Raw genomic sequence first — 24,944 nt, 5'->3', positions numbered from 1 at the left:
CACCACTTGCTTTAGTGATGAATATGGGGAATACATTTCTGCTAATTTTACTGTAAAAAACCTTAAGACGCCTATAACAATCGGTGCCATTTACCAGATACCCCACACAAACATCCCAAATTTCAGTGAGAAATTAAAGGCACTAATAACAAACAGACAAATGAATAAGCACCACCTTCTCTTAGCTGGAGACTTCAACATCAACCTTGGCCTACTAGATGATCAGCCTGTAACTGATTTCATCAATATTATGAACAACACACTTCTCATACCAACAATAACTAAACCAACCAGGCTCACTGAGACAAGTACAACCATAATAGACCACATATGAACCAATATACTAGCCCCCCTTAAATCAGGGATAATCACAGATAGCACCACAGACCACTACCCTACCTTCCTCTTGACAAACATTAGTAAACCACCACTTGAATACAACAAAGTTTCATTTAGACTCCATGACGAGGCCTCAATAAGGAAGTTCACAGCTGACCTAGAGATTGTTGACTGGCCTACAGAATTCTCCAAGGCCAATGGTATTGATGAATGGAAAGACATTTTTCTTAACAAATTACTTAGACTATACAACAAACTTTGCCCTATAAAAACGAAACAGATCACAAACAAACGGCTTGGTTGCCCATGGCTAACCAGCACCATTCTGAAATCTATTGATAAGAAACACCAATATGAAAAGCAATACAGACAAGGCTTAATACACAAAGATATTCTTAAACACTATTCATCAGTTCTCACCAAAGTAATAAAGAAAGCCAAACAACTATACTACTCCAGTAGATTCACTGACACAAGAGGAGATATAAAAAAGACCTGGAAAACACTCTCTCAGATTCTAGGGACCCAAAAACTGAAAAAAAACAAGAATATTGTCCTAACTAAACCTAATGAAACACCACTGCATCCCACTGACACAGCTAACAAGATAAACGACTTCTCAACCACAGGATCTAATCTCGCCAATAAAATCCCACATACCAATGCCCATGCCGGGGATTACCTAGATGGGAATTTCCCAAATTCCTTCTATCTTGCACCAACTGAGCCCACGGAAGTCACCGAGATTATAAAGTCACTTAAAAATAACTCAGGGAATCTGTCTCATGTCCCACCATTATTGTATGCCCATGTCCTCTCGCATACTATCTCATTACTTTTTAACATGTCACTAGAAACTAGCACCTTCCCGAAACTACTCAAGACGGCAAGGGTTACACCAATACATAAAGGTGGTGACCCTACAGATTTAACCCTTTGACTGTTTCAGGCCCCTTTCTGAAACTGTCATTCTATGTCACTAAATTTTTGAAAAAAAAAAAAAAAAAAAAAAAAAAAATCTTATGAATTGATAGAGAATCTTTTCCCGATGGTAATGACACCAAAAGTTCGAAATTTGGTCGAAAACTCATGGAATTACGCTCCTGCGAAGTTAGCGGTCTCGGCGACATATGCGTATCGGCGATTTCGCCGACTTTGAGCCCTATTTTCAGCCAATTCCATTGTTCCAGTTGACCAAACTCATAGCTATTTTTTTAGAACTCCATTTTATCTATCAGTTGATAGAACTCCATTTTATCTATCAGTTGAGTACAAGAAACATCCCATTTACCAATTTGGACTACCCAATATTGTGGTCAGAAATTGGCAATTTGGCCAATTTCACACAAACTAAAAAAGATGCCAATTTCAAAATAGGGTCCAGAATAAGCAAGGTAGACATTCTTGGCACTAAAATAACATATCCTCTGTTCATTAGTCACACCTCTAGGCCCCTCTTTTATTATTATTGCTTTCTATTTTTATTTTTTATTCATACAAAAAAATACAAAATTTACTGTTATGCAGGCTACTGCATTATTGCAAAAATTGGAATAAATAATATCAGTGCACTAGTGAAAGAATATTAGACTCCCCAGTTGACGTGTATTGGATGTGTGGTGTGATTTGTTTACTCCTGAACATTGGTAAAAATCGAACATTTCCGCTACTTTGAGCTCAGTTTCAAGGTCATTTTCATCGTCAAAGTAATGAAAATCATCTCTATTTCTGTAATATGTTTTCCATTTTATCACCTTAGACCATGAAAACGCAAATACATCGATAAATACTATACGAAAATACACCTCAAAGTCGGAGTTTTAATCCAAAAAAACGATCAGTTTTTTTTTTCTCATTACGCACTGTGTGCTGCAGGATTTTTTTTATGTGGTGCACACTGACCACACAGACCCATTCTCTCACATGTGGGTCTACCAGCTTTCTTCCGCTTGATTTGAAGCCGCTAGAATTATTGAGTATATATATGTCTGAAACACTGGCTTGTAAGACGTATATATACGACCAAAACAGTCAAAGGGTTAAACAACTATAGGCCAATATCAAACTTACCATTGCTATCCAAAATCTTTGAGAAACTCATGCACAGGAGACTATATTCATTTATAACGGCACAAAACATACTCAACCCCTGCAAATTTGGATTCTGGAAAAATAAAAGCACTAATGATGCAATCATAAAAATGCTAGATCTGCTTTACACAGCATTGGAAAATAAGGAATATCCACTAGGAATTTTTATTGACCTAAGAAAAGCTTTTGACACAGTAGACCACGGCATCCTACTCCACAAACTTGACCATTATGGTATAAGAGGCCATGCGCTAGCATATTTCAAATCTTACCTTATTAATAGGTATCAGTATGTCACCATTAAAGACACAGCATCAACAACATGGCCACTTGATACTGGAGTTCTGCAGGGAAGTGTCCTTGGTCCCCTGCTCTTCCTCATATACATCAATGATCTTCCAAACGTATCCCAACACCTGAACCCCATTCTCTTTGCTGACGACGCGACTTATGTCATCTCTCACCCTAATCTTGCCACCCTCAACACCATTGTTAACGAGGAGCTGATCAAAATATCGACTTGGATGACAGCCAATAAACTTACGCTTAACACTGGCAAAACCTACTACATTATGTTTGGTAGCAGAGCAGGAGTTGCGCAAATTAACATTAAGATCGACAACACTCAAATTGCCAAACATAACGAGGGCAAATTCCTAGGTCTATACCTCGACAACAACCTGAATTTCAGCACCCATATCCAACACATAACCAAAAAAGTATCCAAAACAGTTGGGATCCTCTCCAAGATATGATACTACATGCCACAAAATGCCCTTCTCACACTATACCACTCACTCATTTATCCATACCTCACCTATGCTATTTGTGCTTGGGGATTAACTTCAGCAACACACCTAAAGCCAATAATAACCCAACAAAAAGCCACAGTAAGAATAATCACTAAATCCTATCCCTGGCAACACACCCCGCCCACTCTTCATAGATCTAAACTTACTCCCTGTTCAGTACATCCACACTTACTACTGTGCAATCTACATCTACAGGACCTTAAATTCCAATATTAACCTTGACCTAAAATGCTTTCTTGATAGTTGTGACAGAACCCACAGGCATAACACCAGACACAAACATCTCTATGACATTCCCTGTGTCCAACTAAACCTACCTGAAAACTCTAGAACTGCAGACACATTCATCACCTTCAAAACTACCATTAGAAAACATCTTATCTCCCTGATACACCCTGTCAACTAATTACACGAATACCACCTGGTGGTTCACACTTACACTCACTCACCCATTTGACTATTAACAGAAATATCAATCTCAATCTTAAAATAATGAATCCTAACTAGTCGTAAGTTGGCCTGTGATACTCCAATACTGAAACTATGTATTGTGCCAAAACAAAAGCATTCACATTGCTAAACTCACAAACTAGTATTTAGTCACTTAGCCATAATACCAACTTACCTCATAATTTGTAATACTTTAAATTAAGAATTAATCTAAGTCTGCCCGAAATGCCTAGCCATGCTAGGTGTTCTAGTGGTACACTCTGTAATTATTATTTTACTACATGTAAACCACACAATAACAAAATTCTGTAAACTCAACATTGTAATCCTTATAGAGAATAAACTTTGAATTGAATTGAATTGAACTGAATTTACTTTTGGGGTCCTGAGGCTTGAGGAGTAACACAGTAAGCAATTATAATTTGAGGCAGTGGAGAGTGATTTGGTAGTTTTGTTGGTAAGGTTAAGTACTAAGTATTTAATTTTGGGTTAGTTATGGGTGAGTAGGTGGATTTTAATTAGAGTCTTGAAATGATGTACAGACAGGGTTCTTTTGGTATTCATTGGTAATGAATTCCAAATTTTTGTGCCCTTTATGTGCATAGAGTTGTTTTTACATAGTGTGAGATGGACACGGGGAACATCAAAGGGTGATCTGTGCCTTGTGTTATGGCTGTGTGTCCTGTTAAGGTTGGTAAGGAGAAGTTTGAGTGGAGGGTTTATGTTTGAGTGTAGTGTTTTATATATGTAGTAGGCACAATAATAGATACAAATGTTCTCTATGGTGAGTAAGTTTAGACTTCTGAATATTGGTGGAGTATGCTGTCTAGAGCGGGAATTTGTTATCATTCTGACTGCAGCCTTTTCCTTTGTTATTAGTGGTCTGAGATGATTTATTGTTGTTGAAACCCATGCACAAATTCCATAGGTAAGATAGGGATAAATGAGTGAGTGACACAGGGCAAGGAGAGCTGGTTGTGGATCATAATACCGTATCTCTGATAGTATGCCTAAGGTCTTAGAGATTTCCTTGGAGATTTGTTGTATATGTTTCTGCAATTTGAGGCTACTGTCAAGGTGGATTCCTAGGAATTTTCCCTCTGTAAGTCTTGTGACAGGCAATCCATTTATCATCATGTTCAGTGGAACATTTGTAGTTCTTTTTCCAAATTGAATGAAATAGGTTTTGTCAATACTGAGACTAAGCTTGTTAATCATCATCCAAGTATATATTTTCTGTAATTCAGCATTTACAGTGTTGGTTAGTACAACTGGGCTTGAGCTCTTCTTGCACTATATCACTCACTCATCTATCCTTACCTCACCTTTGGTATTTATGCATGGGGCTCAACCACAGCAAATCACCTTAAACCTTTAATAACCCAACAAAAAACTGCAGTGCAATTGATTACAAACTCCTGTATTAGACAGCATACTACTCCATTTTTCAAGAGTCTTAACTTACTCAATATACATAACATCCACACTTATTATTGTGCCTACTACATGCACAGAACACTATACTCAAATAAAAACCCTCCTCTCAAACTTATACTTCCTAAGTACAACAGAACACACAACCATTATACAAGACACAAATCACTCCTTGATATCCCTCATGTCCATCTCTCCCTATGCAAAAATGCTATGCATGTGAAGGGCCCAAAGCTCTGGAATTCATTAACAGAACACACTAAAGGACCCCTGCCTGCAAATCAATTTAAGGCTCTACTTAGAAATCTCATCACCCAAAATTAACCAGAAAAGCTGTACACAATATCTACCATTTACTCAAAAGAAATACAAAAGTACCAATAATGTCTCAATTTCAATACTGAATATTATGCTGAAGACTGTTCAACCCTGTACTCATTACTTCAAAAACTGGATGTTCGAATTTCATTGTTTTGAATGCTAAATTGTAATACTTCATATAGTACAGGTCTCCCTCAACATTCACAGTTTCAACTTTCGCGGGCTTCAAACATTCGCGAATTCCAAACTGCCATATTCCTAGCCTCCAAATTCCCAGTCGCCAAATCATATTTAAGTTTCCCGCCACCTGCGAGTCCCTACTACCTTCCCTGTGACCCCCGCAACTGGCAGCCAGCCCTCCCACCAGTGTGGTGAGTGTTTCGTTTGTTCATTATTTGCTATTAAACTACAGTATAAATAATGTAAACCCATTCATGACTGCATATTGGAATGGCTATTCCGACAGGTATTGGACGGTGACATCATGTGTTTACTCTTGAGCACAGCAAAGCGTCAAACATTTCTGCTATTGCTAATAATAACAATAGTAACAATAAACATAATAATAATAATAATAAATACGAAAGAATTGAAGAAGGAAATTGTACAAAAATACGAGGGAGTGGTTGACACATCGTCAGTGTGGCTTTGTTTATATAAGCTGGAGTGAGCATTAGTCTCCATGCTCTTCCAAACATTTCACAGTAATTCACTGTAGTATTTGGTGCTTGTAGACTGAGTGCGACTGGAGTGGTAGAGGCAGTGGTTGAGGCAGTGGTTGAGGAAGCAGTTGAGGCAGTGGGTGAAGCAGTGGTTGAGGCAGTGGATGAGGCAATGGTAGAGGCAGCGGATGAGGCAGCAGTTGAGGCAGTGGGTGAGGCAGTGGGTGAGGCAGTGGGTGAGGCAGCAGTTGAGGCAGTGGTATTTAATAACATACATGTCAATAATAATAATAATAATACAGTAATAATAATAATATGTTATTAATATGCACTATTATTATTTATAACTTTTTTTTTTTTTCAACAAGTCGGCCGTCTCCCACCGAGGCAGGGTGACCCAAAAAAGAAAGAAAATCCCCAAAAAGAAAATACTTTCATCATCATTCAACACTTTCACCACACTCACACATTATCACTGCTTTTGCAGAGGTGCTCAGAATAAAACAGTTTAGAAGCATATACGTATAAAGATACACAACATATCCCTCCAAACTGCCAATATCCCAAACCCCTCCTTTAAAGTGCAGGCATTGTACTTCCCATTTCCAGGACTCAAGTCCGACTATTTGAAAATAACCGGTTTCCCTGAATCCCTTCACTAAATATTACCCTGCTCACACTCCAACAGATCGTCAGGTCCCAAGTATCATTCGTCTCCATTCACTCCTATCTAACATGCTCATGCACGCTTGCTGGAAGTCCAAGCCCCTTGCCCACAAAACCTCCTTTACCACCTCTTTCCAACCCTTTCGAGGACGACCCCTACCCCGCCTTCCTTCCCCTATAGATTTATATGCTTTCCATGTCATTCTACTTTGATCCATTCTCTCTAAATGACCAAACCACCTCAACAACCCCTCTTCTGCCCTCTGACTAATGCTTTTATTAACTCCTCACCTTCTCCTAATTTCCACACTCCGAATTTTCTGCACAATATTTACACCAGGACATCTCCACTGCCTCCAACCGTCTCCTCGCTGCTGCATTTACCACCCAAGCTTCACATCCATATAAGATTGTTGGTACTACTATACTTTCATACATTCCCTTCTTTGCCTCCATAGACAACGTTTTTTGACTCCACATACACCTCGACGCACCACTCACCTTTTTTCCCTCATCAATTCTATGATTAACCTCATCCTTCATAAACCCATCCGCCGACACGTCAACTCCCAAGTATCTGAAAATATTCACTTCTTCCATACTCCTCCTCCCTAATTTGATATCCAATTTTTCTTTATCTAAATCATTTGATACCCTCATCACCTTACTCTTTTCTATGTTCACTTTCAACTTTCTACCTTTACACACATTCTCAAACTCATCCACTAACCTTTGCAATTTTTCTTTAGAATCTCCCATAAGCACAGTATCATCAGCAAAAAGTAACTGTCAGTTCCCATTTTGAATTTGATTCACCATAATTTAATCCCACCCCTCTCCCGAACACCCTAGCATTTACTTCTTTTACAACCCTATTTATAAATATATTAAACAGCCATGGTGACATTACACATCCCTGTCTAAGACCTACTTTTACCGGGAAGTATTCTCCCTCTCTTCTACATACCCTAACCTGAGCCTCACTATCCTCATAAAAGCTCTTTACAGCATTTAGTAACTTACCACTTATTCCATATACTTGCAACATCTGCCACATTGCTCCTCTATCCACTCTATTATATGCCTTTTCTAAATCCATAAATGCAATAAAAACTTCCCTACCTTTATCTAAATACTGTTCACATACATGCTTCAATGTAAACACTTGATCTACACATCCCCTACCCACTCTGAAGCCTCCCTGCTCATCCGCAATCCTACATTCTGTCTTACATCTAATTCTTTCAATTATAACCCTATCGTTCACTTTTCCTGGTATACTCAGTAAACTTATTCCTCTATAATTTTTACAATCTCTTTTGTCCCCTTTCCCTTTATATAAAGGGACTATACATGCTCTCCGCCAATCCCTAGGTACCTTCCCCTCTTTCATACATTTATTAAACAAAAGTACCAACCACTCCAACACTATATCCCCCCCTGCTTTTAACATTTCTGTCATGATCCCATCAGTTCCAGCTGCTTTACCCCCTTTCATTTTACGTAATGCCTCACGGACCTCCCCCCCCACTTACATTCTGCTCTTCTTCACTCCTAAAAGATGGTATACCTCCCTGACCAGTGCATGAAATTACTGCCTTTGTTTCTTCCTTAACATTTAAAAGTTCCTCAAAATATTCTCACCATCTACCTAATACCTCCATCTCCCCATCTACTAACTCCCCTACTCTGTTTTTAACTGACAAATCCATACTTTCCCTAGGCTTTCTTAACTTGTTTAACTCACTCCAAAATTTTTTCTTATTTTCATTAAAATTTCTTGACAGTGCCTCTCCCACTCTATCATCTGCTCTCCTTTTGCACTCTCTCACCACTCTCTTTACCTTTCTTTTACTCTCCATATACTCTGCTCTTCTTATAACACTTCTGCTTTGTAAAAACCTCTCATAAGCTACCTTTTTCTCTTTTATCACACGTATATATACTCAATAATTCTAGTGAGAGAGTGCAAAAGGAGAGCGGATGATAGAGTGTGAGAGGTAGTGTCAAGGAATTTTAATGAAAATAAGAAAAAAATTTGGAGTTAAACAAGTTAAGAAAGCCTAAGGAACAAATGGATTTATCAGTTAAAAACAGAGAAGGGGAGTTAGTAGATGGGGAGATGGAGGTTCTGGGTAGATGGCGAGAATATTTTGAGGAACTTTTAACCCTTTCAGGGTCCAAGGCCAAAATCTGAAGTCACGCACCAGTGTCCAAGAAATTTTGAAAAAAAAAAAAAAAATTATTTTTTCTTACAGAATTAAAGAGCATATTTTTGTGAAGGTAATAAAACAAAAAAAATTAGAATCTCTGGTGGCCTGGTGGTTAACGCTCTCGCTTCACACGGTGAGGGCCTGGGTTCGATTCCCAGCCAGAGTAGAAACATTGGACGTGTTTCTTTCAACCTGTTGTCTATGTTCCCCATCAGTAAAATGGGTACCTGGGTGTTAGTCGACTGGTGTGGGTCGCATCCTGGGACACTGACCTAAGGAGGCCTGGTCACAGACCGGGCCGCGGGGGCGTTGACCCCCGGAACTCTCTCCAGATAAACTCCAGATCAGTACTTACCGAGATACAGTGCCAAGAAGTTTGTAGAAAATGATGTGGTGGCGGCAACATCGACGAATTCCACATACGCGTATTATATTATTTTGTTGTTTTAGTTGTTTTTTCTTTTCTTTTCCAATTTTTTTCTATTCCTACTAACATTTGGGGCCTGAGAGACCAATACTGTATATAATTGATATATATATACTCACTGTATTGAACACAATAACCGCACTAAAGTTATTATCATATTATTGTTTACCACTGTTGTTTATTACAATAAACATGCACAAATATTGTATAATACTAATGTTCTATCATATATTTACATATTTACAATCACTGGACATGGTTTTAGAACTGCTGGAGCTTGTGGAACTCCTTGAAACAAGGCACCATGCACAGAGGCACCTTACATTCCTCACACATAAACCGAGTGTCTTTGCGTCTTTGTTGCCGTCGTTTTGTTTGTGCACAGACAATGCATCTCTTCTGAGCAAATTTCTTTTGAGTTGAAGGAAGCTGTATTATGAAATGATCACCTTCTTTCCTCAAACGCTTGGGTATATTGTGATGAATTCGAGGACCATGTTGTATTGCAGGTGTTGTTACCTGGTACTTCATTATGAGTTGTCTGACAACAGACAAACAAAATTCACCATACGGTGGTCTGTTACCAGTCTTTATTTGGTACATATTATATGCATTCAGCATTGAAATGTCCATGAGATGGAAGAAAAGTTTCATGTACCACTTGTAACTCTTACGAACACAGTCAACAAAACCAATCTGCATGTCACACTTGTCAACCAAGCGCATGTTTTGTGTATAATCAATCACTGTCACTGGTTTTCGAATACGTTCATTAGTCACTCGATCAACTTTGCCACTGTCTTGCATTTCATTACGGTGAATGGTTGTCAACAATGTGACATCTCGTTTGTCATGCCACCGTAATGCCATGATGTCATTGGCAGTAAACACCTGCACGTCATAACCACGAACACCTGCGTTGAGCCTGGGCATATGTTTACGATTAGAACGCACTGTGCCACACACATCTGTCTTGTTCACTCGCATGAAATCACTGAGTAATGGGCTTGTGTACCAGTTATCGGTATATAATGTATGGCCCTTACCAAGATAAGGTGCCATCATGTTTCTCACTACGTCACCTGATATACCCAATAACATCTTGGTATCTTTCAATGTTTTACTACCCGTGTATACAACAATATCCAACACCAGGCCACTGTCACAATCACAGAGTACAAACAATTTTATACCAAAGCGGTTCCTCTTGCTCGGTATATACTGCTTGAATGACAGTCTACCTTTGAACAAAATCAAAGACTCGTCAATTACAAGATTCTTGAATGGATAAAAGTATATCCTGAATTTTTGTTTGAGATACATGAAAACATTTCTAATCTTGTATAACCTGTCACTTCTGTCAGGCCTGGTTTTGTCAGAGAAGTGCAACATACGTAACAGTAAGATAAACCTGTTCACTGGTATTATTTCACTGAAGGATGGGGTACAAATTAGCCGATCTGTGGACCAGTATGCTTTTATATTATGCTTATAGACGTGAGGCATAAGCATTATTGTTGCAAAAAGCAAATACATTTCTGCAACAGTCGTCTCTTTCCACCTGTGTAGTCTTGACTGTGGTGATAAGATCGTATTTGCCATGGTGTACTGAAAATACTTATTACTTTCCCTGACAATAATTTCCATCAATGGCTGGTCAAAGAATAATTCAAAGAATTCCAGTTCATTGGCCGTGGTTCCAAGGGGACAGGTAGGTAGAATTCCACTTTGAGAGTCATCAAAGTGGTGAGGGCTGGGAACAAAACTGGGATTTTGCTGCCAATCCCAGATACGGTTTGCTGGTGGATACTGGACATCATAGGCTGGTTGTACGGGTGGTTGTGGCGGGCTGGTGGGTGACGCTCCGCTTTGTCCTTGAACTGACGACTCAGCAGCGTGGGTCCCCGCGTGGAACAGCGAGTCACGCATGGCGGTGCCACTACCACCACCAGCCCCACTAACACCATCCACTGATGTCTGTGGCCCATCCATGCCAAGTGTAGCCACATCATCCTCACTATCACTACCTAAAACGGGTGTAGGGCCACGGGATGTACTCCGGGATGTACTCCGTCCCCTGGGCACAGCATAGGGTACACTACCCGAGCGCATGCGGCGGCGAACATACTGACGCTTCACTGGTGAATATGTTTCCTAACTATCACTACTCGAATGATCGTCGAGCGCAATAAAATCACAATCCACGTCAGAATCATTGTCATTACTGAAGTCAGAGGCCAGGCCACGGGAAAATATTAGTTTTCTCTTACGTTTAGGAACACCCGACCGTGAGTCACGAGTGCCCACACCAGAGGTAGAAGGTCGAGGATCGTCGGGGTTTTCTGCACTATTATCAATATCCTGGTCATTATTTTCGGTCACTAACTTATCAAAGCCGTAGAATTCGTCTTCATTTCCACTTCCATCAGTGTCAGAACTATCAGACAGGAAGAGGAGAGTCCCAATTTTCCGGAGAGTGAGAGCTGACTTGCGACGAGGCATGGTGAACAAGGGTGACTGAGCCGGCGTTCCCACAATGCTATGCAGGCGCCTAGATTTTTTGTTTACGGCGCACACCCACGGCGCAGACCCATTCTCTCATGTAGGCCTATGAGCGCTTTTGCGCTAAATTTGACGGAGCTAGAATTTTGGCGTAGATCTATGGTTTGGACACTCACCGACCAGCCGTAGATCTACGGGACGGACCCTGAAAGGGTTAAATGTCGACGAAGAAAGGGAAGCGGTAATTTCACGCACTGGCCAGGAAGGTATATCATCTTTTAGGAGTGAAGAAAAGCAGGATGTGAGTGCATTACGTAGAATGAAATGGGGTAAAGCAGCTGGAACTGACGGGATCATAGAAGAAATGTTAAAAGCAGGGAGAGATATAGTGTTGGAGTGGTTGGTATTTTTGTTTAATAAATGTATGAAAGAGGGGAAGGTACCTAGGGATTGGCAGAGAGTATGCATAGTCCCTTTATATAAAGGGAAGGGGGACAAAAAAGATTGTGAAAATTATAGAGGAATAAGTTTACCGAGTATACCAGGAAAAATGTACGGTAAGGTTATTATTGAAAGAATTAGAGGCAAGACAGAATGCAGAATTGCGGATGAGCAAGGAGGTTTTAGAGTGGATAGGAGATGTGTAGATCAAGTGTTTACATTGAAGCATATATGTGAGTAGTATTTAGATAAAAGTAGGGAAGTTTTTATTACATTTATGGATTTAAAAAAGGCATATGATAGAGTGGATAGGGGAGCAATGTGGCAGACGTTGCAAGTGTATGGAATAGGTGGTAAGTTACTAAATGCTGTAAAGAGTTTTTATGAGGATAGTGAGGCTCAGGTTAGGGTGTGTAGAAGAGAGGGAGACTACTTCCCGGTAAAAGTACGTCTTAGACAGGGATGTGTAATGCCACCATGGTTGTTTAATATATTTATAGACGGGGTTGCAAAAGAAGTAAATGCTAGGGTGTTCAGGAGAGGGGTGGGATTAAATTATGGGTAATTAAATACAAAATGGTAAGTGACACAGTTACTTTTTGCTGATGATACTGTGCTTACGGGAGATTCTAAGGAAAAATTGCAAAGGTTAGTGGACAAATTTGGGAATGTGTGTAAAGGTAGAAATTTGAAAGTGAACATAGAAAAGAGTAAGGTGATGAGAGTATCAAATGATTTAGATAAAGAAAAATTGGATATCAAATTGGGGAGGAGGAGTATGGAAGAAGTGAATGTTTTCAGATATTTGGGAGTTGACATGTCGGCGGATGGATTTGTGAAGGATGAGGTTAATCATAGAACTGATGAGGGAAAAAAGGTGAGTGGTGCATTGAGGTATATGTAGAGGCAAAAAAATGTTATCTATGGAGGCAAAGAAGGGAATGTATGAAAGTATACTAGTACCAACAATCTTATATGGGTGTGAAGCTTTGGTTGTAAATGCTGCAGCAAGGAGGCGGTTGGAGGCAGTGGAGATGTCCTGTCTAAGAGCAATGTGTGGAGTAAATATTATGCAGAAAATTCTGAGTGTGGAAATTGGGAATAGGTGTTGAGTTAATAAAAGTATTAGTGAGAGGGCTGAAGAGGGTTTGTTGAGGTGGTTTGGTCATTTAGAGAGAATGGATCAAAGTAGAATAACACGGAGAGCATATAAATCTGTAGGAGAGGGAAGGCGGGGTAGGGGTCGTCCTTGAAAAGGTTGGAGGGAGGGGGTAAAGGTGGTGTTGTGGGCGAGGGGTTTGGACTTCCAGCAAGCGTGCATGAGCATGTTAGATAGGAGTGAATGGAGACAAATGGTATTTGGGACCTGACGATCTGTTGGAGTGTGAGCAGGGTAATATTTAGTGAAGGGATTCTGGGAAACCGGTTATTTTATATAACCGGACTTGAGTCCTGGAAATGGGAAGTACAATGCCTGCACTCTAAAGGAGGGGTTTGGGATATGGCAGTTTGGAGAGATATACTGTGTATTTTTATACGTATATGTTTCTAAACTGTTGTATTCTGGGCACCTCTGCAAAAACAGTGATTATGTGTGAGTAAGGTTAAAGTGTTGAATGATGGTAAAAGTATTTTCTTTTTGGGGATTTTCTTTCTCTTTGGGTCACCCTGCCTCGGTGGGAGATGGCCGACTTGTTGAAAAAAATAAAATAAATAAATTCTAGCGGCTTCAAATCAAGCAGGAGAAAGCTGGTAGGCCCACATGTGAGAGAATGTGTCTGTGTGGTCAGTGTGCACTATATAAAAAAAATCCTGCACAAAGCAGTGCATAATGAGAAAAAAAACTCCGGCCGCTTTTTTTAATTAAAATGCCAACTTTGTGGTCTATTTTCGTATAGTATTTATGGTTGTATTCTCATTTTCTTGGTCTCATTTGACAGAATAGAAGACATATTATAGAAATAGATGTGATTTTTGATTGGTTTTACTATGAAAAGAGCCTTGAAATAGAGCTCAAAGTAGGGGAAATGTTTGATTTTTGCCAATGTTCAAAAGTAAACAAATGATGTCATTTTCCAATAAATGTCCAAATAGCCATTCTAATATGCAGTCATGAATGGACTGACATTATTTATACAATTATTACAATATTGCAGTAGTCTGCATAACAGTAAATCTTCTATTTTTTGTTTGAATAAAAAATCAAAATAGAAAGCAAGAGTAATATCAGAGGGGCCTGGAGACGTGGCTGATGAACAAAGAAAATGTTATTTTAGAGCCAGGAATGTCTGCATTGTTCATTCTGGACCCTATTTTGAAATTGTCATATTTTTTAATTTTCGTGAAATTGTCCAAATTGCAAATTTTTGACCACATTTTTAGGTAGTTGAAATTGGTAAATGGGCAGTTTCCTGTACTCAATTGATAGAAAAAATGGAGTTCAAAAGAAATAGCTATGAGTTTGGTCGACTGGAACAATGGAATTAGCCAAAAATAGGGCTCAAAGTGGGTGAAATCGCCAATTCGTAAATATCGCTGAGGTCGCTAACTTCGCGAGAGCGTAATTCCGTCATTTTTTCCTTCAAATTTTGTTCTTTAGGTGTCATTACAATCGGAAAAAGATTCTCTATCATTTCATAAGAAAAAAATAATTTTTTTTTTTGGATACTTTGCGACAGCAGGAGACACCTCAGGATTTGGGGTAAATTTAACTATTTTTTTTTTTTCGCAAAATATTCGGAGTGCTGGGCGAGAGAACGTAGATCTATGTTTGGACAGTTAAGAGATTAAACATGATTATTATTATAATCATGGGGAAGCACTAAACTCGTAGGATTAAATAACAAAAAAGGCACAATACCGTGACTGGAACGATACACAAATAACCCGCACATAAAAGAGAGAAGCTTACGACGACATTTCGGTCTGACTTGGACCATTGACAAAGTCACACAGTGTGACTTTGTCAATGGTCCAAGTTGGACCGAAACGTCGTCTTAAGCTTCTCTCTTTTATGTGGGGGTTATTTGTGAATCATAGGATTATACAGCACTTGTGGGAGGGATGGAAGGTATTCAGACTTAATTCAGGGAACTGGAGCACAGATCCAATTCCCTAGAACAAGAGCCCCTCACCAGCATTAAGGAACCTTCCCTGAGGGGTAAACAAACATGAGTCCTGGTGATAGGCAGGACAGTGTCTGCTCTCTTACAGAGGAGGGGGACATTGCAGTCGAGAACTAAATTTAGATGTAAGCACACTTCTTGCAAGATAATGACTGAATGAATGATGGTGAATATATTTCCTTTTTTTTTGGGGGGGGGGGGGTTGTGGTGATGGGGGATGGGGCGTGTTCACCCTGTTATGGTGGGAGATGTCTGTTGAGGTTAAAAAGTTTAGTGACTGACAGCTGTCAAAACAAAGACACTTTGTTTTGATAAGTTGGCAAATAAGCTATAATTATCTACTTTGTGAATTAATCGGCTGCTTATTGCTTTATTTCTTACCTGAGCTGGAAGATCAAAAAACTTCTTGTGAAGATAATGCAGCTCTGTCAACTCTATTACTTCCTCATCTCCATGATCTACAAACCTTACTTCAACTGTGTGACCTGAAAAAGATGTTTTAATTTAGAAGATTCCTAAAGACATAACAGTGCATTTTTAAAGAATTACTACATTTTAACAGGCATCTTTCTTGTTATAAACATGTATGAATTGTCTTAAGGTAAATTAAAGTAAAACTATTGAGTTTTTGGTTTTCAACTACATGTATAAGGTTTCCATTTTTTTTTTTTTTGTAACAAGTCGGTCGTCTCCCACCGAGGCAGGGTGACCCAAAAAGAAAGAAAATCCCCAAAAAGAAAATACTTTCATCATCATTCAACACTTTCACCTCACTCACACATAATCACTGTTTTTGCAGAGGTGCTCAGAACACAACAGTTTAGAAGCATATACATATAAAAATAACCAACATATCCCTCCAAACTGCTAATATCCCAAAACCCCTCCTTTAAAGTGCGGGCATTGTACTTCCCATTTCCAGGACTCAAGTCCGGCTATATAAAAATAACCAGTTTCCCTGAATCCCTTCACTAAATATTACCCTGCTCACACTCCAACAGATCATCAGGTCTCAAATACCATTCGTCTCCATTTGCTCCTATCGAACACGCTCATGCACGCCTGCTGGAAGTCCAAGCCCCTCGCTCACAAAACCTACCTTACCCCTTCCTTCCAACCTTTTCGATGACGACCCCTACCCCGCCTTCCTTCTCCTACAGATTTAAATGCTCTCCATGTCATTCTACTTTGATCCATTCTCTCTAAATGACCAAACCACCTCAACAACCCCTCTTCAGCCCTCTGACTAATACATTTATTAACTCCACACCTTCTCCTAATTTTCACACTCCGAATTTTCTGCCTAATATTTACACCACACATTGCCCTTAGACAGGATATCTCCACTGCCTCCAACCGCCTCCTCGCTGCTGCATTCACAACCCAAGCTCCACACCCACATAAGAGTGTTGGTACTACTATACTTTCATACATTCCCTTCTTTGCCTCCATAGATAATGTTTTTTGACTCCACATATACCTCAATGCACCACTCACCTTTTTTCCCTATCAATTCTATGATTAACTTCATTCTTCATAAATCCATCCGCAAACACGTCAACTCCCAAGTATCTGAAAATATTCACTTCTTCCATACTCCTCCTCCCCAATTTGATATCCAATTTTTCTTTATCTAAATCATTTGATACCCTCATCACCTATTCTTTTCTATGTTCACTTTCTACCTTTACACACACTCCCAAACTCATCCACTATTTGCAATTTTTCCTTAGAATCTCCCATAAGCACAGTATCATCAACAAAAAAGTAACTGTGTCAATTCCCATTTTGTATTTGATTCTCCATAATTTAATCCCACCCCTCACCCGAACACCCTAGCATTTACTTCTTTTACAACCCCATCTATAAATACATTAAACAACCATGGTGACATTACACATCCCTGTCTAAGACCTACTTTTACCGGGAAGTAGTCTCCCTCTCTTCTACACACCCTAACCTGAGCCTCACTATCTTCATAAAAACTCTTTACAGCATTTAGTAACTTACCACCTATTCAATATACTTGCAACATCTGCCACATTGCTCCCCTATCCACTCTATCACATGCCTTTTCTAAATCCATAAATGCAATAAAAATTTCCCTACCTTTATATAAATACTGTTCACATATATGCTTCAATGTAAACACTTGATCTACACATCCCCTACCCACTCTGAAACCTCCTTGCTCATCCGCAATCCTACATTCTGTCTTACCTCTAATTCTTTCAATAATAACCCTACCTTACACTTTTCCTGGTATACTCAGTAAACTTATTCCTCTATAATTTTTACATCTTGTAGGAGTGAGGAAGAGCCAGTTGTGAGTGTGGGGGAAGTTCGTGAGGCAGTAGGTAAAATGAAAGAGGGTAAGGCAGCTGGGATTGATGGGATAAAGATAGAAATGTTAAAAGCAGGTGGGGATATAGTTTTGGAGTGGTTGGTGCTATTATTTAATAAATGTATGGAAGAGGGTAAGGTACCTAGGGAGTGGCAGAGAGCATGCATAGTTCCTTTGTATAAAGGCAAAGGGGACAAAAGAGAGTGCAAAAATTATAGGGGGCTAAGTCTGTTGAGTATACCTGGCAAAGTGTATGGTAGAGCTATTATTGAAAGAATTAACCCTTTGAGGGTTTCGGACGTACCAGTACGGCTTACGACCCAGGGCTTTTGACGTACTAGTACGCCTAAATTCTAGCGCCCTCAAATCTAGTGGGAGAAAGCTGGTAGGCCTCCATATGAAAGAATGGGTCTATGTGGTCAGTGTGCACAGTATAAAAAAATCCTGCAGCACACTGCATAATGAGAAAAAAAAACTTTGACCGTTTTTTTGGAATATAACAGCGACTTTGCACTGTACTTTCGTATGGTATTTACTGTTGTATTCTAGTTTTCTTGGTCTCATTTTATAGAATGGAAGGCATATCACAGAAATTGAGATGATTTTGACTGGTTTTGCAATGAAAAGTACCTTGAAATTGAGCTCAAAGTAGCAGAAATGTTCGATTTCTACCAAAGTTCAAAAGTAAACAAATCATGCCAAGCATCCAATACACGTCAACTGGTGAGTCTAATATTCTTTTGCAAGTGCGCCAATATGATTCATACCATTTTTTACACTAATGCAGTAGTCTGCATAACAGTAAATCTTCTATTTTTTGTGAGAATAAAAATTCAAAGTGGAAAACAAAAGAATGTAAGAGGGGCCTTGAGACGTGACTAATGAACAGAGGAAATGTCATTTTAGTGCCAGGAATGTATTTCTTGTTTGTTCTGGAGCCTATTCGGAAATTGGCATCTTTTGAAATTTGTGAGAAATTGACAAAATTGCTAAATTCTGACCACTGTACTGGATAGTTGAAATTGGTAAATGGGTGGTTTCTTGCACTCATTCAATAGAAAAAATGGAGTTCTAGCGAAATATTAATGTTTTTTGTCGACTAGTACAGTGGAACTGGCCGAAAATGGGGCTCAAAGTGGGCAAATTCGCCGATCCGTAAACATCGCCGAGACCACTAACTTCGCGAGAGCATAATTCCGTAAGTTATCCATCAAATTTTATATTTTTGGTGTCATTATGATCGGGAAAAGATCCTCTATCTTTCCATAAGAAAAAATTATTTTTTTTTTTAATTTGGCCGACCCTGAGAACGAGTCTCGGAGAGGGCCTGTCGACCCTCAAAGGGTTAAGAGTAAGACGGAGAATAGGATACCAGATGAACAAGGAGGCTTTAGGAAAGGCAGGGGGTGTGTGGACCAGGTGTTTACAGTGAAACATGTAAGTGAACAGTATTTAGATAAGGCTAAAGAGGTTTTTGTGGCATTTATGGATTTGGAAAAGGCATATGACAGGGTGGATAGGGGGGCAATGTGGCAGATGTTGCAGGTGTATGGTATAGGAGGTAGGTTACTGAAAGCAGTGAAGAGTTTTTACAAGGATAGTGAGGCTCAAGTTAGAGTATGTAGGAAAGAGGGAGATTATTTCCCAGTAAAAGTAGGCCTTAGACAAGGATGTGTGATGTCACCGTGGTTGTTTAATACATTTATAGATGGGGTTGTAAGAGAAGTAAATGCGAGGGTCTTGGCAAGAGGCTTGGAGTTAAAAGATAAAGAATCACACAAAGTGGGAGTTCTCACAGTTGCTCTTTGCTGATGACACTGTGCTCTTGGGCGATTCTGAAGAGAAGTTGCAGAGGTTGGTGGATAAATTTGGTAGAGTATGAAAAAGAAGAAAATTAAAAGTGAATACAGGAAAGAGTAAGGTTATGAGGATAACAAAAAGATTAGGTGATGAAAGATTGGATATCAGATTGGAGGGAGAGAGTATGGAGGAGGTGAATGTATTTAGATATTTGGGAGTGGATGTGTCAGCGGATGGGTCTATGAAAGATGAGGTGAATCATAGAATTGATGAGGGGAAAAGGGTGAGTGGTGCACTTAGGAGTCTGTGGAGACAAAGAACTTTGTCCTTGGAGGCAAAGAGGGGAATGTATGAGAGTATAGTTTTACCAACGCTCTTATATGGGTGTGAAGCATGCGTGATGAATGTTGCAGCGAGGAGAAGGCTGGAGGCAGTGGAGATGTCATGTCTGAGGGCAATGTGTGGTGTGAATATAATGCAGAGAATTCGTAGTTTGGAAGTTAGGAGGAGGTGCGGGATTACCAAAACTGTTGTCCAGAGGGCTGAGGAAGGGTTGTTGAGGTGGTTCGGATATGTAGAGAGAATGGAGCGAAACAGAATGACTTCAAGAGTGTATCAGTCTGTAGTGGAAGGAAGGCGGGGTAGGGGTCGGCATAGGAAAGGTTGGAGGGAGGGGGTAAAGGAGGTTTGTGTGCGAGGGGCTTGGACTTCCAGCAGGCATGCATGAGCATGTTTGATAGGAGTGAATGGAGACAAACGGTTTTTAATACTTGACGTGCTGTTGGAGTGTGAGCAAAGTAACATTTATGAAGGGATTCAGGGAAACCGGCAGTGCGGACTTGAGTCCTGGAGATGGGAAGTACAGTGCCTGCACTCTGAAGGAGGGGTGTTAATGCTGCAGTTTAAAAACTGTAGTGTAAAGTACCCTACTGGCAAGACAGTGATGGAGTGAATGATGGTGAAAGTTTTTCTTTTTCGGGCCACCCTGTCTTGGTGGGAATCGGCCAGTGTGTTAATAATAAAAAAAATTTTTTACAATCTCTTTTGTCCCCCTTCCTTTTTTATAAAGGGACTATACATGCTCTCCGCCAATCCCTAGGTACCTTCCCCTCTTTCATACATTTATTAAACTAAAGTATCAACAACTCCAACACTATATATCCCCCCTGCTTTTAACATTTCTGTTATGATCCCATCAGTTCCAGCTGCTTTAGCAGATTACGATGGGCTTAGAGAACACTTATCATCTGTTGACTGGGGTAACGAAGAGAGCTATCAATATGACAGTTTTCTGAACACTATGCATGCTGCTCAAAGAGCGTTTATCCCATATAAAGAAATTAGATCAAATAGAAATGACCCAAAATGGATGAATAATAGGCTCAAATATCTACTAGGGCATAAGAAAGGAATTTATAGGCGTATCAAAAGAGGTGAGGGTCATCTTATGAATCAGTATATTGACATTAACCCTTTGAGGGTCGACAGGCCCTCTCCGAAACTCGTTCTCAGGGTCGGCCAAATTTAAAAAAAAAAAAAAATATTTTCTCTTATGAAAAGATAGAGAATCTTTTCCCGATCATAAAGACACCAAAAGTTTGAAATTTTATAGAAAACTTACGGAATTATGCTCTCTCAAATTTAGCGGTCTCGGCAATGTTTACGCATCGGCGATTTTGCCCACTTTGAGCCCCATTTTCGGCCGATTTCACTATACTAGTCGACCAAAATCTTGAATATTTCGCTAGAACTCCATTTTTTCTATCGAATGGGTGCAAGAAACCACTCATTTATGAAATTCAACTATCCAGTACAGTGGTCAGAGTTTAGCAATTTTGCCAATTTCACACAAATTTCAAAAGATGCCAATTTCCGAATAGGGTCCAGAATAAACAAGAAAGACATTCCTGGTACTAAAATGACATTTCCTCTAGTCATTAGTCATGTCTCAAGGCCCCTCTTATATTCTTTTGCTTTCCACTTTGAATTTTTATTTTCACAAAAAATATAAGATTTACTGTTATGCAGACTACTGCATTAGTGTAAAAAATGGTATAAATATTATTGGTGCACTTGTGAAAGAATATTAGACTCACCAGTTGACGTGTATTGCATGCTTGGCACGATTTGTTTACTTTTGAAGTTTGGTAAAAATCGAACATTTCTGCTACTTAGAGCTCAATTTCAAGGCACCTTTCTTCATAAAACCAGTCAAAATCATCTCAATTTCTGTAATATGTCTTCCATTCTATAAAATGAGACCAAGAAAACTAGAATACAACAATAAATACCATACGAAAATACACTGCAAAGTCGCTGATTTATTAAAAAAAATGGTCAAAGTTTTTTTTTTCTCATTATGCACTGTGTGCTGCAGGATTTTTTTTAGACTGTGCACACTGACCACATAGACCCATTCTTTCATATGAAGGCCTACCAGCTTTCTCCCACTAGATTTGAGGCCGCTAGAATTTATGAGTACTAGTACGTCAAAAACCCCTACGCGTAAGATGTACTAGTACGACGAAAACCCTCAAAGGGTTAAGAGGGACATTAAAAAGGGGATAAGAAAAGCTAAAAGGGACTATGAAATTAAAGTTGCTAGGGATTCTAAAACTAACCCAAAAAGTTTTTTCCAGGTCTATAGAACAAAAGTTAGAGATAAGATAGGTCCCCTTAAAAATAACTATGGGCACCTTACTGACAAAGAGAATGAAATGTGCTTGATTTTAAATAATTATTTTCTCTCAGTTTTTACACAGGAAGACACTAACAATATTCCAGTAATTAATTTTTACAGTGGGCTAGAAGAAGATAAATTATGTAACATCACAGTCACTAGTGAGATGGTTGTGAAGCAGATAGACAGACTGAAGCAAAATAAGTCGCCAGGCCCTGATGAGGTTTTTTCAAGGGTTCTTAAGGAATGCAAAATGGAACTCTGTGAACCATTAACTAATATTTTTAATTTATCTCTTCAAACAGGTGTAGTGTCTGATATGTGGAAGATGGCTAATGTAATTCCTATTTTTAAAACAGGGGACAAGTTGTTACCGTCAAATTACCGCCCAATAAGCCTGACCTCAATTGTAGGCAAATTACTAGTCAATTATAGCTGAGATTATAAGAAGCCATCTCGATAAGCATAGCTTGATTAATGATACTCAGCATGGATTCACAAGAGGCCGGTCTTGTCTAACTAATTTATTAACTTTCTTCTGTAAAGCTTTTGAGGCTGTTGACCACAATAAAGAATTTGATATTATTTACTTAGATTTTACTAAGGCTTTTGATAGAGTTCCGCACCATAGACTGTTAAAGAAAGTGGCAGCTCATGGCATTGGGGGAAAAGTGCTCTCGTGGATCGAGTCATGGCTCACTGACAGGAAGCAGAGAGTGTCCATAAATGGGGTTATGTCCGAGTGGGGATCTGTAACAAGTGGCGTTCCACAGGGATCAGTCTTGGGCCCGTTGTTGTTTATAATATATATCAATGATCTTGATGAGGGAATTACTAGTGATATGAGCAAATTCGCCGATGACACGAAGATAGGTAGGATAATTGATTCAAACGTAGATGTAATGGAACTTCAGGAGGATTTAAACAAACTCTATTCTTGGTCAGAAAAGTGGCAGATGCAGTTCAATGTAGATAAATGCAAGGTTCTGAAGCTTGGGAGTGCCCATAACCCTAGTACTTATAAGTTAAATGATGTAGAACTTAGCCATACAGATTGCAAAAAGGACTTGGGGGTTATGGTGAGCAGCAACCTTAAACCAAGACAGCAATGCCTAAGCGTACGTAATAAGGCAAATAGATTACTGGGATTTATATCAAGAAGTGTAAGCAACAGAAGTCCAGAGGTCATACTGCAGCTTTATACATCATTAGTAAGGCCTCACCTAGATTATGCATCTCAGTTCTGGTCTCCGTATTACAAAATGGACATAAATTCGTTAGAAAACATTCAGCGTAGGATGACTAAATTAATACATAGCATTAGAAATCTTCCTTAAGAAGAAAGATTCAAGACTCTTAAGTTACATTCACTTGTTAGATGAAGAATGAGGGGAGACCTGATCGAAGTGTATAAGTGGAAGATAGGTATTAATAAAGGGGATATTAATAAGGTCTTGAGGATGTCTCTCCAAGAGAGAACCCGCAGTAATGGATTTAAATTAGATAAGTTTAGATTTAGAAAGGACATAGGAAAGTATTGGTTTGGAAATAGGGTAGTTGATGAGTGGAACAGTCTACCTAGTTGGGTTATTGAGGCTGGGACTTTGGGTAGTTTCAAATCTAGGTTGGATAAGTACATGAGTGGGAGGGGTTGGATTTGAGTGGGACTTTCACATCAGAGCTTATTTCTTGGGTGGCATTGAAAATTGGGTTGGGCAAATGTTTTGTTAGTGGGATGAATTGTAAAGGACCTGCCTAGTATGGGCCAGCAGGCCTCCTGCAGCATTCCTCCTTTCTTATGTTCTTTCATTCTACGTAATGCTTCACGTACCTCCCCCACACTTACATTCTGCTCTTCTTCACTCCTAAAAGATGGTATACCTCCCTGGCCAGTGCATGAAATTACTGCCTCCCTTTCTTCCTCAACATTTAAAAGTTCCTCAAAATATTCTCGCCATCTACTTAATACCTCCCTCTCCCCATCTACTAACTCCCCTATTCTGTTTTCCAGTTATAACTATCATTTATCGGTTTGGCAGCATGTAGGCAAGAGCCACCTCTAAATTATATTAATTGGGAAACTAAAAACATAGGGACCAAAGAGTGGTGCCTGATGAATGGAAAGTGATCAGGAAGAGGAGTACCAAGTCCTTGGATCAAGTCCTACACCAACATCAAGACATTCTCCCCCACCCCAGAATAAATTCTTTGAAATTTATCAATCAATATAGTACTCATCACAAAATTATACCAAGTGGAGATACCCAGCATACTTTAAAGTCAAAAAATACCCAATCCAGTTAGCCGTTTCAGTGCAACAAAAATTAATGCCAGCCCGGCAACTTGTAGCAGGGTGTCATAAGATTCCACGACTACTGGTTACATGCTCAGTGTCTTCTAAGCTTGGGTGGTACACATCCATCCATCCACGTGTGTGCGTGCGTGCATGCATGCGTGTGGGGAGGGGGGGTCTCCCTGCACCATGTGGTCTTGAGTGCTAAGTTTGTCTGACATTTTTGGCTGTAGATGAATTAATATAGGCAAGAATAAGTTGCTGACAAGACACTATTCCATAGATAATTGGATTATTAAAGCCATCATCACATGTGCAGTACTGTTTACTTCTGGTTACCTCAG

General features: G+C 39.4%; 1 protein-coding gene across 9 annotated transcripts in view; it reads right to left on the bottom strand.

Annotated features, from left to right (window-relative positions):
- LOC128696749 (tudor domain-containing protein 7B) overlaps positions 1–24,944 on the bottom strand; it is a 462,427-nt gene that overhangs the window by 241,668 nt on the left and 195,815 nt on the right. For all 9 annotated transcript variants that reach the window (XR_011393213.1, XR_011393212.1, XM_070094599.1 and 6 more), the window contains one exon: positions 15,865–15,968. Coding sequence is in view for 7 of the 9 variants with exons in the window: in XM_070094599.1 (XP_069950700.1) it covers positions 15,865–15,968 (104 nt within the window). In the remaining 2 variants the exon portion in view is untranslated. The remainder of the gene's footprint in view (positions 1–15,864; positions 15,969–24,944) is intronic.

The sequence above is a fragment of the Cherax quadricarinatus genome, chromosome 46, assembly GCF_038502225.1.
Source record: "Cherax quadricarinatus isolate ZL_2023a chromosome 46, ASM3850222v1, whole genome shotgun sequence".
In the NCBI taxonomy this organism is placed as follows: Eukaryota; Metazoa; Arthropoda; class Malacostraca; order Decapoda; family Parastacidae; genus Cherax; species Cherax quadricarinatus.
The sequence above is the reverse complement of the archived record's forward strand: the minus strand, read 5'-3'. Positions and strand labels throughout refer to the sequence as shown.